Source organism: Equus caballus, chromosome 8 (assembly GCF_041296265.1).
Source record: "Equus caballus isolate H_3958 breed thoroughbred chromosome 8, TB-T2T, whole genome shotgun sequence".
Classification (NCBI taxonomy): Eukaryota; Metazoa; Chordata; class Mammalia; order Perissodactyla; family Equidae; genus Equus; species Equus caballus.
Window position 1 is genome coordinate 80,378,336 of NC_091691.1, and position 15,955 is coordinate 80,394,290.

At 39.9% G+C, this 15,955-nt stretch overlaps 1 protein-coding gene across 1 annotated transcript in view; it reads right to left on the reverse strand.

Annotated features, from left to right (window-relative positions):
• Positions 1–248: 248 nt before the first annotated feature.
• The window catches only part of MBD2 (methyl-CpG binding domain protein 2), a 73,712-nt gene continuing 58,005 nt past the window's right edge, over positions 249–15,955 (reverse strand). Inside the window, exons 4-7 of the mRNA XM_014727722.3 lie at positions 9,989–10,079; positions 8,518–8,695; positions 4,483–4,621; positions 249–721 (exon numbers count right to left, since the gene is read on the reverse strand). Coding sequence (XP_014583208.2) covers positions 4,495–4,621; positions 8,518–8,695; positions 9,989–10,079 — 396 coding nt within the window. The 3' untranslated portion in view covers positions 249–721; positions 4,483–4,494. The remainder of the gene's footprint in view (positions 722–4,482; positions 4,622–8,517; positions 8,696–9,988; positions 10,080–15,955) is intronic.

Sequence of the window (15,955 nt, forward strand, 5' to 3'; positions counted from 1 at the left end):
TATAGAAATAACAAAAGTACTAGTCACAGGCAAAGAAAAAAAATTACCTATGCTAGATGACAACTTAGAATTCTGGTGAAAGCAGCACAATTCTCGCAATATCTGGAGGCGTGCTGCAAATGCATGAACTATTTCCTACCACCTCCATTTCAAACCTAAGGCCCAGGGACCACAGTTGAATGTAATCAGGAATCCTAAGGAGGGGCTACTTATGGTGTGTGCTCTTTAACAGAAAGAATTCCAATGAGTCTGTGAATATAATCATTTATTTGTCTTTACAGTGATGATGGAAGAATGTACAGGTGTCCTCTTTCAATAAAGTATAAAAATCTGTTTATATACAGTGAAGTCACAATAATCTTTAATTGGGAAATTTATTTGGTACTCCTGATCTGCTCATATGAAAACTGGGGGGGAAACAAATATTTTATGTAAGTGCTACATTTCCAGTAGATTGCACCTGGCATCAAAAGCTCAGCTTCCTCTTAAGGGTCCTTCTTGATATTACAAAAGACTCTTTTTAAGTCCTAGGACTCAAAATAAACATCATATTTTGAATAATAGATATATACATCAAAAATACATCTAAAAAGGCATTGGTTAGTGCTATTAAAAAGCTCTATGTGCTCGGGTACATTTTTTTCTTACAGGCAAAACCCAGTGGAAACGTGTTTGTTCAATTCTAGGAATTTGCTCTTGGGGGACGTCGATCGAAAGTTACCTGTAAAGAAAGACAAACAAATTTAAGTGATTCAATGATTTCTCAGGTGAGAGGCCAGCAAAACTTGAAAAAGTGATTAGGGGCTAAATCTCAGTTAGACTCGCATTTTTAAAGCCTTGATTAGCATTCAGTTACAGCACTTTGTACACAAAAAGTGCTCAGCATATCCTCCCAGTGTTTCAAGTGTTTTATTTTGATAATCGGTAAGCCTCATGCCATTCAAGAACTCGTGTGCATCCCTTTGGATGCTTATGCAAACATTTTCTATCTATAAGTAACGAAATCAGCATAAAAAGAGAAATCGTAGGGCATACGAATGAAAAAATATAATAGACACAGCTAAATCCAAACACTTTTGAGAGAATTTAAGAAAATTTCCAACAATGATGTATTTTACTTCACAAAGATTTATTTATTTATTTATTTATTTATTGAGGAAGATTAGCCCTGAGCTAACTGTTGCCAATTCTCCTCTTTTTGCTGAGGAAGACTGGCCCTGAGCTAACATTGATGCCCATCTTCCTCTGCTTTATACTTGGGACGCCTACCACAGCATGGCTTTTGCCAAGCGGTGCCATTTCTGCACCCGGGACCCTAACCGGTGAACCCCAGGCCGCCAGAGTGGAACATGTGCGCTTAACCGCTGTGCCACCAGGCCGGCCCCTACAATGATTTATTTTACTTCAGAATATTTACAGATGATAGACATGCACCAAAGTCTTGCTATCATTTAACCTGGGTGAAATGGTACTGTGCAATTGCAAATTGAACTAATTATGTATTTGATACTCTCTCTCCTTCGTAGTATTTTAATACCTTTGTTTTTATAGTTTTCTTCTTGCAATCACTCCAAAAATGTTTGATAACCTGGCATTTCTCTATGACTGTAAAATCTTAAGTAACACAGTAAATCTCAACCTGTTATTTAGGTTACACATACATATATATATAACAAATAAACGTCCACCTTGCTAATAAGGAGCATCAGAAAGAGCCGTGGCATGGTGAGGTTGACGGACCTAAGTGGAACTGCATGTTATAGTTTCCCTCTCTTAGCAGCCAGGTGAACTTCGCCATGTCCCCACCTTTGGTGAGCTGAGTCCTACCTATTCCAGGGCTTATTATAGACATCTAATTAAGTCACGTGTGAGTGCTCTGGATTATTAAACACTTTAGGTGTATTTGGGGCTAAATTAGTGAGTCAGATGAATTTAATTTTTATAACTAAGACGTACTTCTAAATCTTCGACAATCTACAAGTCTAATGGCCTGGTCTAATAATGCCATTTTCAAGTTTAAAATATAATATATATAATATGAATCTCTCCCTATTAAACATGCCAAAATAATAGCTGCTTTTTAAGTATATATTAAAACTCTAATCACACACATTAATTAGTTTGTTACCACCGTTAACCATATCTGACCAGGCAATGAGCAGCGGCAGCTGTCATATGAGCGACGTGCCTAGCGCCTAAAACCCACGCTTGCTTGCATAACGTAGGGGGCTGCCTTGACAACAGTCTGCAAAGTCATCTGTAAAGCAAGCGTCTAGTAAAGGCTCAATTAGACGACCCTTGACGACCTTAAATTATTTTCAGGAGAAAAGTCTGAGAAACAACCAAAAGCCGAAAAGCTCTGAAAAAGAGGAGGGCTTTCCGAGAGTCGGTCGTGCCGGGGCGCAGGCGCAGTGCCGGATTCTCGTACTGCGCTCGGGGACAGCGTGGCTGAATCTTGGGGCAAAGGAAACACCCTGAGACTTTCCCTCTGAAAAACTTTACACGTACTAAGTACACTCGTCAAAGCCCATAAAACACATCCTTGCCAAGGAGGAAAACAAGATTCAGAGTCAAAACGGCATCTTCCTGTCCGCAATAAGGAAAAAAAAAAAAGACTTAAAATAGCACTGAACTGGATTCAAATGGTTCTGTGTGGTCAGGAAACTGTGTGACTAAATGGCGCTACTGTCATTGAATATGTAAATGTAAGACATCGTATTTATTTCCTGTTTCTGTATCACTGTGGCATGAGCCACTTCCTGAATTAAGGCAAAGTCACGGATGAGAAGGGAACATAGCGTCAACAATGACCTCATGGTCGCTACACTCAATACCCTCAGCCTATCCCTCTACCAAGTGAGAGCCCCTCCCCTCCACCCGCTGCTCAAGGGAAAAACCTGGAGTCATCCGGGCCACTCTCTCACCCTCACTTCCACCTGGTCTATCAACTGTTTGGTCAAGTCGAGTCTATCTCCAAATACATCTCAAATCTCCCTTTTCCTCTTTTTTCTCCACACCCACTGCCAACACCCTTGTGAAGCCACCGTCATCTCTTGCCGGACTCCACCAGCCTCCTTAGTGGTCTTCCAGCTGCAAGCTTTCCCCACTCCAGGCCTTTTTCTCATGCAGCAGTCATAGGCATCTTGTGAGTAAGCAAATCTGATCAGTTAGCCTTCAGTGGATTCTCAGTGGTTTTAACAATAAAGCTCAAAACCCTTAGCAACAGTCCACAAGGCTCAGCATGATTAGATTCACCTCCGTGTTCTCCCCACCTCCCCAGACTTCCTGCACTCCAACCATAGTGATCTTTTCTTTGCTCCTTAAAGGAACCAAGTTCTCCTTGCTGTTTCTTCTGATGGGAACACTTTTTACCCAGACTTTCCCAGCTCACTCCTATTGTCTTTCAGGCTCAAAGTAAATGTCTTTTCCTCAGAGAGCCTCTTTGGCCCTTCACATCGTTAGCTCCCCTGCCACCAGCTCTCACAGCACCTCTGTTTTTTCTTTACAGCCCTTATCACAGTTGGTAATTATATAGTTACATGAGCATTTGTTTAATACCACTGTGCTTAAAGTTTTGTGAGCATAGGGACTGTATGATTGTGTCCCCCACGGAATGCAAGAATGACTATTAGGACGAGGTGCAAGTCCCCAGACTGAAAGGGACGATGGGGAGGGAGGGTTCCAAGACAACTACAGAGGGAGAACTCCAACTCACTCTGCTCTTTCTCTCTCTCAGTCTCCTGCTCTTTCTCTTCCCACCTCCCCAGCTCCCACCCTCTCAATTTTGGCTTCAGAGAACACAATCTGCCTTGGGTGGCAGAAAGTAAGACAAGGCCTGCCAAAACAAAGCAGGATAGAAGTTGGGAAGCAAGATGCTACAAAAATCCTTGAAGATTTGAGTGTAATCATCTGAAGAGAATATATACCCCAATGGAACAGAGCCCATGAAACTCACATGTGAGTTTAGGATAGGATCAAAATTTGTATTTTTTAAGAGAAATTATTTATTATAATTTGGAATGTCCTTCTCATTCTCCCTGCATCAAGTCTGTGCTAGAGACAACCTAAGAGAAGGAACGGATTTTGCTACATTGTGGCCATAATGTTAAAGCGGGGACAATAGACCCCAGAAAACTATTGTGGTAGAGATGATAGCCCCCTTCGTCTCCTGCACTCATTCCTCCCTACTTTTCTCTAATGACGCATTTTCTCTAATGACACCTTGGAGGTTTTCCACCCTGCACTAATAAAGGAGGCTAGATCCCTTGCAAGTGGCTTCAGGGGTGTGACTGTCTTTACATAATGAGGACAAAAGAATGAAATAACTTTTATCGTCCTTAAATACAGAGGGGGCCAAACAAGAGCACATGTACAACCTATGCATAGGAGAAGCCTTTTTATTCACTGCTGGGGCTGGCTACAGTGGGTGGAAGCAAGAAAATGAAACCTCTCAAGTTCCAAGTCTCTCTCTGGTTAGTTTACCTGATCATATTCTTAGGCTTCATCTCCACTGTCCATTTCCAGATCCATCTCTTCTGTGTCAGCAGTTCGTGACAAGATGTCTGCCATCAGGGCTTCTTCCAATTTCTTACGCACTTGTTGTACTCGCTCTTCCTGTTTCCTTTATAAAAATAGAATAAAAAGATACTGATAATTTGGCAAGTAATGGAAATACGAACCTGCTACTAAAGTTTATCTTTACTCCAAAATCATAAAAATTCCTGAGGAAAATATACTTCCTTCTGCTTAGACTTTGCAAAAGTTTCTTCTACACTCATAAAACCAAATCACACAGGAGATGAGCCTTGCCAAAAAGAAGGATATTCAGACAGGCACATGCTCATCTCACAGAGCATTTTCGTGGGAGTAGATTTATTTCAGTGACCTTTCCAGCTTCAAGAATTTCAAGTGTGTGTAGATTTGGGGTTATTCTTATAAAGGATAATTAGAAATAACTTGGAAGCAGAGATAGAAGAGGGAAGTAACATTGAAAATAAAGAAGGAAAAGGTATTTGTTCAGTGAAGCACCGAGAAACATGGAGGAAGTGGGGGCAGGATGAGCCAGGATTTAGTCTCGCGTTCCATGGCCATCTTAGGGGAAAGCCAGTCAGAGTTCTCTCCTGGGTTCCCAGCCCTGCTGGCAACAGGCTATCAAGAACGAGCCAAGACCACACAATCCCATATGCAAAGGACAGAAGCTGAAAGGCATCTCTTCAACTGAGATGAGCTGAGTAAGTTAAGAATATGCCACAAGTTTGTCTGTGTCTTGGGGATTGCAGTGGGACCTCAAAAGTGAGAGTTAATAATGCCAAGTCATAAAGAAAGGTTCTGAAATAGATGGAAAGCAAAGCATATGAAGAAAGGTTATTGGTCTGCAGTTATCTTAAAAAAGCAGAAAAAATTTGAGAGGAGCTCGCTGACAGGGCAAGAGAAGGATTCCTAAAACAGTTCTAGCAAGCAAAGATGGTAAACAGAAAGTCACATCCAGAACCAAGTGGAGAGGCAAAGATTGAAGAAACACAAGAGAAGGGAGAAGACTGGTAAGTAAAAATCTTAGAAATAACAAGAAAGGGAGAGAGTAAAAGGCACAGGTCAGGGAGTTAGCCCTGATTAAGGACGAAATGCCTCCTGAGACCAGAGGAAAGGTGGTTAGGATGGACACAGAGTGGGAGATGGAGCAGCCCAGTGACAAGGAAGAGATGTAGCAAGGAATACTGAGGGCTCTACTGAAAAAAAAGTGATTTTCTCTATCAGTAATTGAGAAAGACAAATTGTAGCACTGCCCCAAATCTGGGAAAGCAGAAGCGTAGAGGAGCGATGTTCCGGAAGACTCCACTAAGATTCACTGAGTTATTCACTCCTTGGGTGCTGGACCAGTTGTAAAGCTACATTTATATATTCCAGCCTACATGTCTCTTTAGCTCATGAAACTCTGTCCAAGGTGGTCAAGTTAACATATATTGTGTAGCCACAAAAACGTTAGATGTTATCTTTATTAAACTCTAAAAACAATACAAAGAATTAAAAGGTATAGACTTCTACTTTTTAAATGAATTTTCAAAAAGAGAGAGGCTGTCACTGAGTTAGTCTGAGCTGTATAGGCGCTGTCATATTAAAAGAAACAAGTTAGACAGATTTTCATGTAGTGTTGCAGGGTCAAGAAGAACATGTTGTTTATTTCTTATATAGTTAGTCTTGCCTCTGGCTCAGTGGCTCAAGGTTTATGACAAATAGCATGTCAGTCTCATTGGCAGTCTTTGACTCCTAATAACAGAGTATGAGAATCTCCACAACTGCCCAAGAATAATCCCATTAGGAAGACAAAGAAAATGGAGCCAATAGTGCTTTTAGCTAGAGAACTCTATCTTAAACTCTAACATTTACCATTGATTCTCTGTTGTACTGAGCATTATTTCCCATATTTGTGAAAGCTGAAATTAAAGCATTTGCCCATTGTGGTAGGCAGAGTTCTAACACAGTCCCAAAGAGGCCCCTGCCCCACTCCTATGTACACTCCTTGTATAATTCCCTCCCCTTCAGGCAGGCAGAACTTGTGAATATGATGGGCTATCACTCCATGATTAGGTTACTAATCAACTGACTTTGAGTTAATCAAAAGAGATTATCTTAGGGGGCCTGACCTAGAAAGAAGAGCCCCTAAAAGCATTTTAGCCCTTCCTGAAAGAAGTGGGAAAGGGAATATGGAGGGAGCCATGGGGCAGGGAACTGCCAGCAGCCTCTAACAGCTGAGAATAGCCCCCACCCCATAGCCAACAAGGGAACAGGGGCCTCAGTCCTACAGCTACAAGGAAATGAATTCTGCAACAACCATAGGAGTTGAAAGAGGACCCCAAGCTCCAGAAGAGAATGCAGTCCAACAAACACTGATTTCAGCCTTGGCAGCCTGAGCAGAGAATCCAGTCATGCCTGGCTCAGACTTCTAACCTATGGAACTGTGAGCTATAAACGGGAGTTGTTTTAAGCACTAAATTTGTGAGAATTTGTAACTTGACAGTTAAATCAAATGGGTAATTTGTTAGACAAGTTTATTCTAAGAGGAAATCATCCAGATCTGGTTTGGAGATAGTTTCCTCTACTATCAAAAGATCTGGTGGTGAAGCCATCAACATTCCTGTGCTATCGCTCAGAGAAGCTCAGTCAACAACCATAATGACCCGGTGAGATCCCTGCTGAGTAACTGGGTACTCATTCCAAGACAGATAAGAACTCATCGCCAAGTAATTTCCTTCCTCAAGGGTAAGAATAATCCGAGGGGCAAGTTGATTCCTCTCCTTGATTTTACATTTTGTTTTTCTTAAAAAATAATGCTGATCATAAATTCTATGTAAACAAGGCATCTGAATCAACTTCGAACCATTCTACATCTTTGCAAAAGGAACTACTTTAAAACCCAGGAAGGGCTTTCTGATTATATACCTCGCTAGACTCACGCATTTAAAAACATTCTCATGCCAGCTTTTACAGATTTGGAAAAAAATATATACATATAAAACGCATTTTTTAATTATGTGATTCAAAAGTGCCATCTGCTGGTTTTGTCTAGGAATATTACTCCAGTAACACTTTCTGATTTACACTCAGAGGATAGAAGTAGGGAAGTATACACACTCTCCTATTTTTGAGGAAAATACAGAATGCTATCATTATACTATCATTATAAAGTAATGATACTGAGGTTCATAAATCCCATATAAGAATTTCTTTGTGGTCTGAATATCTGGAATAGTTTTGCTTCTCCTGAGCAACGGTTTGCTTATACTTTCTGGGTATTATCAGTCTGAGTTGTATGTTTTCCTTCCACTATTTGCTGCTAAAAACCTCATTTGTGGCCCAGCCTTGGAAAGAGTGAAAAATGTTAGCTGCAGCTCTGTCCTTCCTCCTTCCTGGCTGTTTCATTGCTTCACCCTTTGCTTGATCTTTCCCTTTTACTTCTCACCTGGCTTTTTGTGTGTGTGTGTGTCTTTGGAGCCACCTTAAATCTTTACTAGAAACAACATGAAGTAGAGATAAACAAATCTCTAAATTGAGCTGAAGTGAAGTAACCATAATCAAGACAAGTAATTGACCTGTGGAAACACAACTGAGCTGAAAGCAGCCTGGCTCGGATCTGCTTCAAAGAGAGACTAGTCTGTAGACAAACCAATGCAGGAAGCAATCACAAAAGGCACGGCTGAACGGAGGGTTCTTCAGAGCAAAAAGGCACCACCCCAAACTGCAAAAGACACTGCAAAACTGATGCGCAGAGTAAGACTGGTCCATCCTTTGGACACGATGGTGCTGATACCCCTTATACGCAGCACTTCTGCCTTTTCACACATGTATTTGTTTTAAATGTCCTATATCACCTTGAGTAGTTTCACAAAAGCTTTGTGAAAAAAAAAGTATAACTTTCTGATTGACTCATCTCTTCCTAGATGTGCCATTGAACCTAAAAGGCAGTATAAAATTTATCAAATGTAAACAACAAGATTTTGAAGTTCCGTTGAAGGGCCTTACCTAATGTCTTCATCTGTGACAATGAAAGCCTTGCAGAGGGGTTGAGATGTGTTAAGCCAAACAGCGGGGTTCTTTTCCACAGCAGCCGAGACTTGCCCTGTGATGGGTGCAGAGCTTGTGTGCAAAGCGCTGGCAACAGCAGACAAAAGGGTCTCATCGTTACTACCTGGACCAACTCCTGCAATTAGAAATACGTGCTAGTTAAAGGAAACTTCTAGATGTGCTGAGCAAACCTTATGTAACCTAAAACAACTGATACTTTTATGTTCTTTTGGGGTCATATATTTAAAACTGACACAAGCCAAAGCAGCAAAGGATAAGATTATATCTACTTAACAGTTATTATACACCAAAGAATTAACATTAAAGAAATCGTAATAAAATAGCTGAGCACTTTAATAAAAGTTTAATATAACTTTAAATAACATTTTCCAAGGTACTAGACTGTTTAAAAGTTGGCTACATTTCCTCAAGCAAGGTCAATTATTTTAATGATCTAAGTCCCTTCTAAAATCATATTAAACTCAAGTATCCCTATTAATGTATCCCTGGAATGCTGGAAGAGTTTCTCCTGTCAATTTCAACGTTAATTTCTAGCAGTATCTCAACACTATCTTTGTTTGGGGACTTCAAAGGAAAAGCCAAAGCAAGCATTCTGTACCTGCAGCTTTAACAGCTTTTTCAAAAACCCAACAAAATATCCAAGTTAATAGATTTGATAATTGTACACCTTGACTACTTGTAAGAGACTGGCACCCTGGCCACATTAAGATGCATTGCTTAGAGTCCTAAACTTGTTACACTAAAGCAATAATTTCCAAGAACATAGAGGGATGAGATAATATTCTAACCATGAATTATGAGTATTTTGAGCAATCCACAGTATATCAAGATTCAGAAGCTAAAGTTATAATACTTGAAAAATAATGCTTCTCTAGAACTTGGAATTAACATATGATATGACAGGCGCACTAGCAACTGAGCTTTCCAGCCCAGATCCCACTTGCTGCTGTTCCTGGACCAAGGTGCACCTGTTCCCATTGCCACCTACAGCAGCAGTTTGTGGAGAGAGAGGCAGAAGGCGAGCTGTTAGGTGTTCTTTTGATAAGAGAGCAGAGAAAGAGCAAGTGCTGGGGCCAGATGCTGCTTTGAGCAGGAAGCTTGGGAAATTCTGGCACTCAGCTGCATTTGGTTCTAAAAGTAGCACAGGAGTTAGTTTATATGATGAACCTCACCTAAAGCCAAAATTTTTACACAGAAAAAAATCTCAGGTAATATACTGCACTGAGGCATCGCTGCAACATACAAGCTTTTCATGACATTTCCTCTGGGTTTACTAAAACACAAGAGGTATGTCATCCAGCAAGGCAATCCCACAAAGTAAATGACTTGTCTCAGTCATTTCTGACTGCAGCATCTAACACAGAGCCTGGCACACAGTAGGTACTGCTCAACTGAACTTGGATAATACCTTGAAGACCTTTAGGGAGTTCCATGGTTTTTATAATTTGTTCTGTTACATCTGATGCACTAAGTCCTTGTAGCCTCTTCTCCCAGAAAAGCTGTAAGGCAAAACATCACTGTTAATAGATACATTCTTGGAACAAGAAAGTAGCGCATCGATGCTGTTGAATAATGAAATTGAAATCATTTCAATAGGTTCCTAATTACCCCATTTTTTTCTTACAAAAAGCTAAATGATGCTCCAAACATGAGTTACTTCAACATATCATAATTCTTTCAAATGATATTACTCAAAAAATGTTGTTTTGTTATTTTATGCAACCTATTCCCTTGTTACAGTACTACAGATTGTTATATGCTATATACTCTATATAGTTCTTCATGAAGTATCTTCCAAAGAATACAACTTGAATTTTTTATAGATTCATTTGGCATGAAAATTTAGTGTTATAATTTATCAGAGAAAACAAATTATATTATGTAACACCCCTTTATCCAATATCATTAGGGAAAGAGCTCCTCCATGTATGTGATTTTTCCAAGACACTAAAGTTTAGCCCTTTAGCACACTTTAAGGGAAAAAGGGGCCAGTTTTTATAGAAACTTTTCTAAAATGTCGTACCTACTTCCTTGCTTTTTAAACAAGATGTCGCATTCATGAATGGCTTTCTCTCTGTTGCACAGAGCCTGGGTCACCTTAGTCACTCAGTGGCCCCAGGTCATTATTCTGGGCATCAGTGAGCACACTGAAGGCTCTTCATGCCCTGTGGGGCTTCTGAGGTATGCAATTGCTTATTCAAACACTCAATGGCCCAAGACAGTTCTGCTATTTGATTTTATCTCCTTTCTATACTTTATTCTCTCTCCCAGTTAGCTATTACTTCTCAGCGATGTCATTCATCCATTCAACATATATTTATAGAGCTCCTGCTATGTGCTGTGCTTGCCCTGTGGACGAACTGTTGATAAGATAGACAACGTCTTGGTCCTCAAGCCTCATCTCTTTTCTAGTCTGTTTTGTATCTACTGCAGCCAAAAAACAGATAAAGCAATTCCTTAGGACTCTCTATATCTGTCTTTAATCCTGATACCGAGGACCTGTCACATAGCAGGTACTGAAAAAATATTTGCGTGAGTGAGTGACTGAAAATGGGAGTAACTGGACTCAGAATGAGGATCTTAAGGGATACACAAACGCAAGGCAGAACTCCAGCTCTAGAGGTATGACCTTGGACAAGTTCTAGAACCTCAGAAACTTCAACTTCCTCTTCTGTAAAACGTGGCAGCAACGACTATCACAATAATATTACTGTAGGGATTAAATATAGCCATATATGTAAACCACCTGTCACGTAGTAGGCATATGGTTTACTGCATTTACTTTTAGCAAGTTTTGGCCACGCTAAGGGCTTTTCAGGCTTATATTCTGACTTCTGGGTATATGTAAAGTGACAGATAACTGCCCTCCATACAAAAGAGAAGATACAGTAAAATAATTCTATTTATGGCAGAAGAGCAATATGTTGGATTTATAATAACCTCAATGCTAGCACCAAGAGTAACCTGCAACAGAATGCTTCCCTATCCTCTGAGGACCTTTGGCACATGGTAACATCTCCTTACATCTCCCTGCAAGTTACATCATCAACAGAGTATGTGGTCAATGCGAACGAGTCAAGAATAAGATGACGCGAATGATCATCACAGGTGAAAATAGGTGAAGGTGATAATTAATGAATGTGATAAATGTCCCAGGAAACTTGGCCTGCTTTCTGTTTCCTCTTTGGTAGAATAACATCACCTATGCTTTGAATATCACAACTATAGGAAAAAACAAGGAAAACAAAAGCCAGTTAATTCCTAAGGAAAAAGTATTCAGAGGAATCAGTAAGTACGAGATTAATAAGTACTTCTATAATAAAATTATATTCATATATATAATTTAATTTGAAAAAAATAAATCAACACTACCAAAACACATAGCATGTACAGATATGATTGCTAATACTTTACACCTAAAAACTCCAATTCCAGATATCAAAAGTTAAATTTTTTACATTCTATCATTTTCAGTTCTTTAATTTTTTCTGCTTTTTCTCCCCAAATCCCCCAGCACATAGTTGTATATTTTAGTTGTGGGTCCTTCTAGTTGTGATATATGGGACACCACCTCAGCATGGCTTGATGAGCGGTGCCATGTCCACACACAGGATCCGAACCAGCGAAACCCTGGGCCGCCAAAGCGGAGCGTGAGAACTTAACCACTCAGCCACGGGGCCGGCCCCATAACATTTTTAGTTCTTAATTTTTAAATTCCTGTTAATAAGAAGGGAAATGATACAAAAATTTAGAAAGGAAAATTTTACAAAAGAAATCTTGCATTGAGAGGCAAATGTTCGGCTCTAGATTACATTAAGTCCTGGTACTACCACATGTCATCTGATAGCCCTCAACTAAGTCTGAAGTTGAATCTGATATGCACTGATGACCTCTTTATAAATGAAATGCTTATGCCATGCAAATAGAGATACATACATCATGTATGCTTATGTATGTGTGCATGCGTGCTTGCGTGTGTGTGTATTCCTCCCAGGGGAGGGGGGAGGAAGTGAGAAATGTCAGAGAAGGAAAGGAGGCCAGTTTGAGAAAAGAAAACATTTAACTGGTCAGGGTCACCACTGCCTCCTCTTCCTCCTTTCCACCATTCATTCAAAGCTAATAAACTCACCTAATTTTCATGAGAAGTGAAATAGTCTTCATGAGATAAATGTCTCTACATCTCAGTATGTTCCTAACTCACCTTCTCTACATCCATCTTCTCAGATTCCTACCTGTTTTGTTTTGTTTACTTGTTTTTGGGAGGGGGGATTATTTGCATTTTAAAATATCTTAAAAATTTATATAGAGCAGGCATTTTGGTAAGTGAAGAAGCCAGTCTTTTCCATACTGTTTGATTTAGTTTATATGACATTCTGAAAAAGGCAAAACTATTGGATGGCTACCAGGGGCTAGGGGTCTGACTACACAGGGTTGGCACAAGGGCAATTCTTTGCGGTGCTGGAATTGTACTCTCTGGTTCTTTGTAAACACAAACTTCATCCAGCTGATATAATTACCATTTTCTTTTTCTGTCCAAGCCAATTCCTCAAATTCCTCAAGGAATGATGAATATGCACTATCTCTATTCCCCCAGGCCCATTTCAACTTTATTACCCATCCCCTTTTCCATGAATTTTCACTAAATTCACTCTAAAAGTCAGTCACCTCCTCTTAACAAATTCAATGACCTTTTCTCACTATCTCTAGACACTTTATGGCCCTGAATGCTTTAGAGGGGAGCAGGGGAGGGGAGAGGTCTTTCTTTGCCTAAATTTAAAATGTCCTGATCGACTCATTTATGAATTCCATGTTTTTACTAGGTGATTAATTGTGGTCATCTGGAGTTCTTCTCACAGTATTACTACCCCAACCATTAAAAGTCTAAAGACAATAATATTGAAAAGACAAGTTTCCCTATATTTGTAATGAGCTCCCCTCTACAGTAGCTATCTAGTCTCTACCACCACACTTTCATAAACACTACTGCTTTCATAAATTCTAATGAACCCACTGAAAATCTGATTTCACCTGCTAAATCCAATGATTTTTCTCAACTTAATCTTGCTGCTTGGTGTGAGGCCAAATAATCAACATAATACCTATAGCGGGCAGTGATTTAATATTTGGAGTAACTCCCAAAATGTGCTATCACCTTCAGTTATTACATCCCTGTCCAATCCCTGCTAATCAGACTCCCCAGGTGTCTCATAATATCTTCTTCTCTTTGTCACCCTCCATTGGATAGCTCCCATGTGTGCATCACTTTACATTGCCAATGGTCTGGGCAATGCCCTATCCAGTAAACCAGATGATGGAGAAGCATAGGATGGGATTAAAAGTCATCCAGAACCAAAAAAGTGCCTAAAATATCAGTGACAGGGGCAGTGCAACTTTGAAGAAATCATCTTACTAGAAACTAGAGTTCATCTCTACGCCTTTGCTCCTCCCATGGATGTAATAAGTACATCTGTGACATCAGTGGAGCCACAGCTGCATGTGCTTTATCTATCCTCTAAAAGCAATTAGAAGATCAATCCAAATTCAATAAATATTCTCTGAGCACCCATGGTGCGCAAAGTATGTTGCTAGGGTGGTTATTAGGATAATCGGCAATCACTGCCCTCTAGGAGCTTACTGATTGGTGGAAAACTAGCAAAACACTACAAGGTAGACTGTGATAACCACAATAATGAAGATACAAAATTAACTTCAGTTGGGGAAGATCTGGGAAGGCTTTTAGGAAGAAGTAGCTCTTGAAAAGTGTGTAAGAATTCTCTAAACGAGGAAAGGCTACTCCAAGCTGAGGAAATAGTTTAAGCAAAGGCAAGGAAGTGAGACAGAGAGCACAGAGAAGTATTTCTAAATGTTTTTATATGGAAGAATAACCGGGGTGGCTTATACTCCAAGGCCTCGGCCCCAGAGATTCTGTTCAGTAGGTCTGGGGTGAGGGAACTAGTTTCATTTTCTCTCTGTTATACAAGAGTCTTAGGTGACCCTGCCGCAGGCCCAGGGATCTCAGCTTCAGAGAGACTGGTTTGGTTTGCGTTGAGAGAATGGTAGTGCACATAGAGCTGGTGCTCACTGATCACCGAGATCTCTGAATTTTATTCCTGATTACACTAGAAGACAAAAAATACGTTATTCTATCCTCTCCTCGTAGAAGACTGGAGGAAGATATTTGCCTATTTTTCACTGCAGGAGGACATGAGTCAAAGCATATTTAAGAGTATATCAAATTGTTTAGGTGTGAATAGAGAAAGGGCTTACCTAAAGTTCTGTTTATGCCCAGTCATATTCTCTTGGTGGAATAAGAGGGGGAGGAAGACAACTACCACTTACCCGCCAAGCCCTTTCCTTAGGCCTGGCAGTGTGCCCAGTGCTTTACATACAGTAATTCAGTTCATTTTCCCTACGGCATTTTGAAGAACGTATTATTAGTGCCATTTACAGTAACTTACCAAAGGTTGCACAACTAGTCAGTGGTGCAGCTGGAATTAAAACTCAGGTCAGTGTGATTCAACAGTCCTGATCTTAACAATAAAAGCTCTGGAAGGACATTGACATGCTTGGCTCTGTGTTATATCATATAGTAAAAGGCCTCAGACCCTCCTTCTCATGAAACTAAAGGCTGATAAAAGATCAGTAAATGCTAAGAAAATTAGCAAGTTACTCTTTATCTATTTACCTAGTAAGCAACTATGTAAGTCGTCAGTTGTAGATGATCTGGGCAGATGCCTGCCTCCTCCTCATGCAGAATCAAGAGACCCAGGCATGTAATACATTTAGGCTAAAGCTGGCACAGAGTTTTAGGAAGATATCAAACCATAATTTCAGGTAGCTCACATGATAAAACCAAAGAATTGGCATAAAATATATTCTCTGCAAATTAGCTTTCTTAGAATTAATTGCAAATATCAACCACAATGAACACCAAATTTTTATTTGGTGGATGGAAATTAAGGACTGAGACCCTTATTCCAAAGAAACACTTTCAGATAAGTCACACTAACTATAGAGTAGTAGTAGATATTTCACAACACAGGAGAGAGAGAGTGATTTACTAAGCATAGACAGCTGACGGCTTTTGAATTTTTTCTGTGAGAACACTGTTTTAGGTTAATTATGCTAATATGTATTTCTCATGAACACAATGAAAAGCAGCTACATGAAATATACCAATATTATTTTCATCCACCATTATATTTAATTTGAAAAGCATTGATGTGTCTGTATGGGGTTTTAAAAAATTCACTGATGAAAAGAAATTGACCTTCTATGTCTACTGATGGCCTCATATTGACGGTGAACTCAGAGAGTAGGAAGAATGAACTTCTGAGTAGAGGAGTGAATGGGATTGGGCTTCAGAGTCAGAACG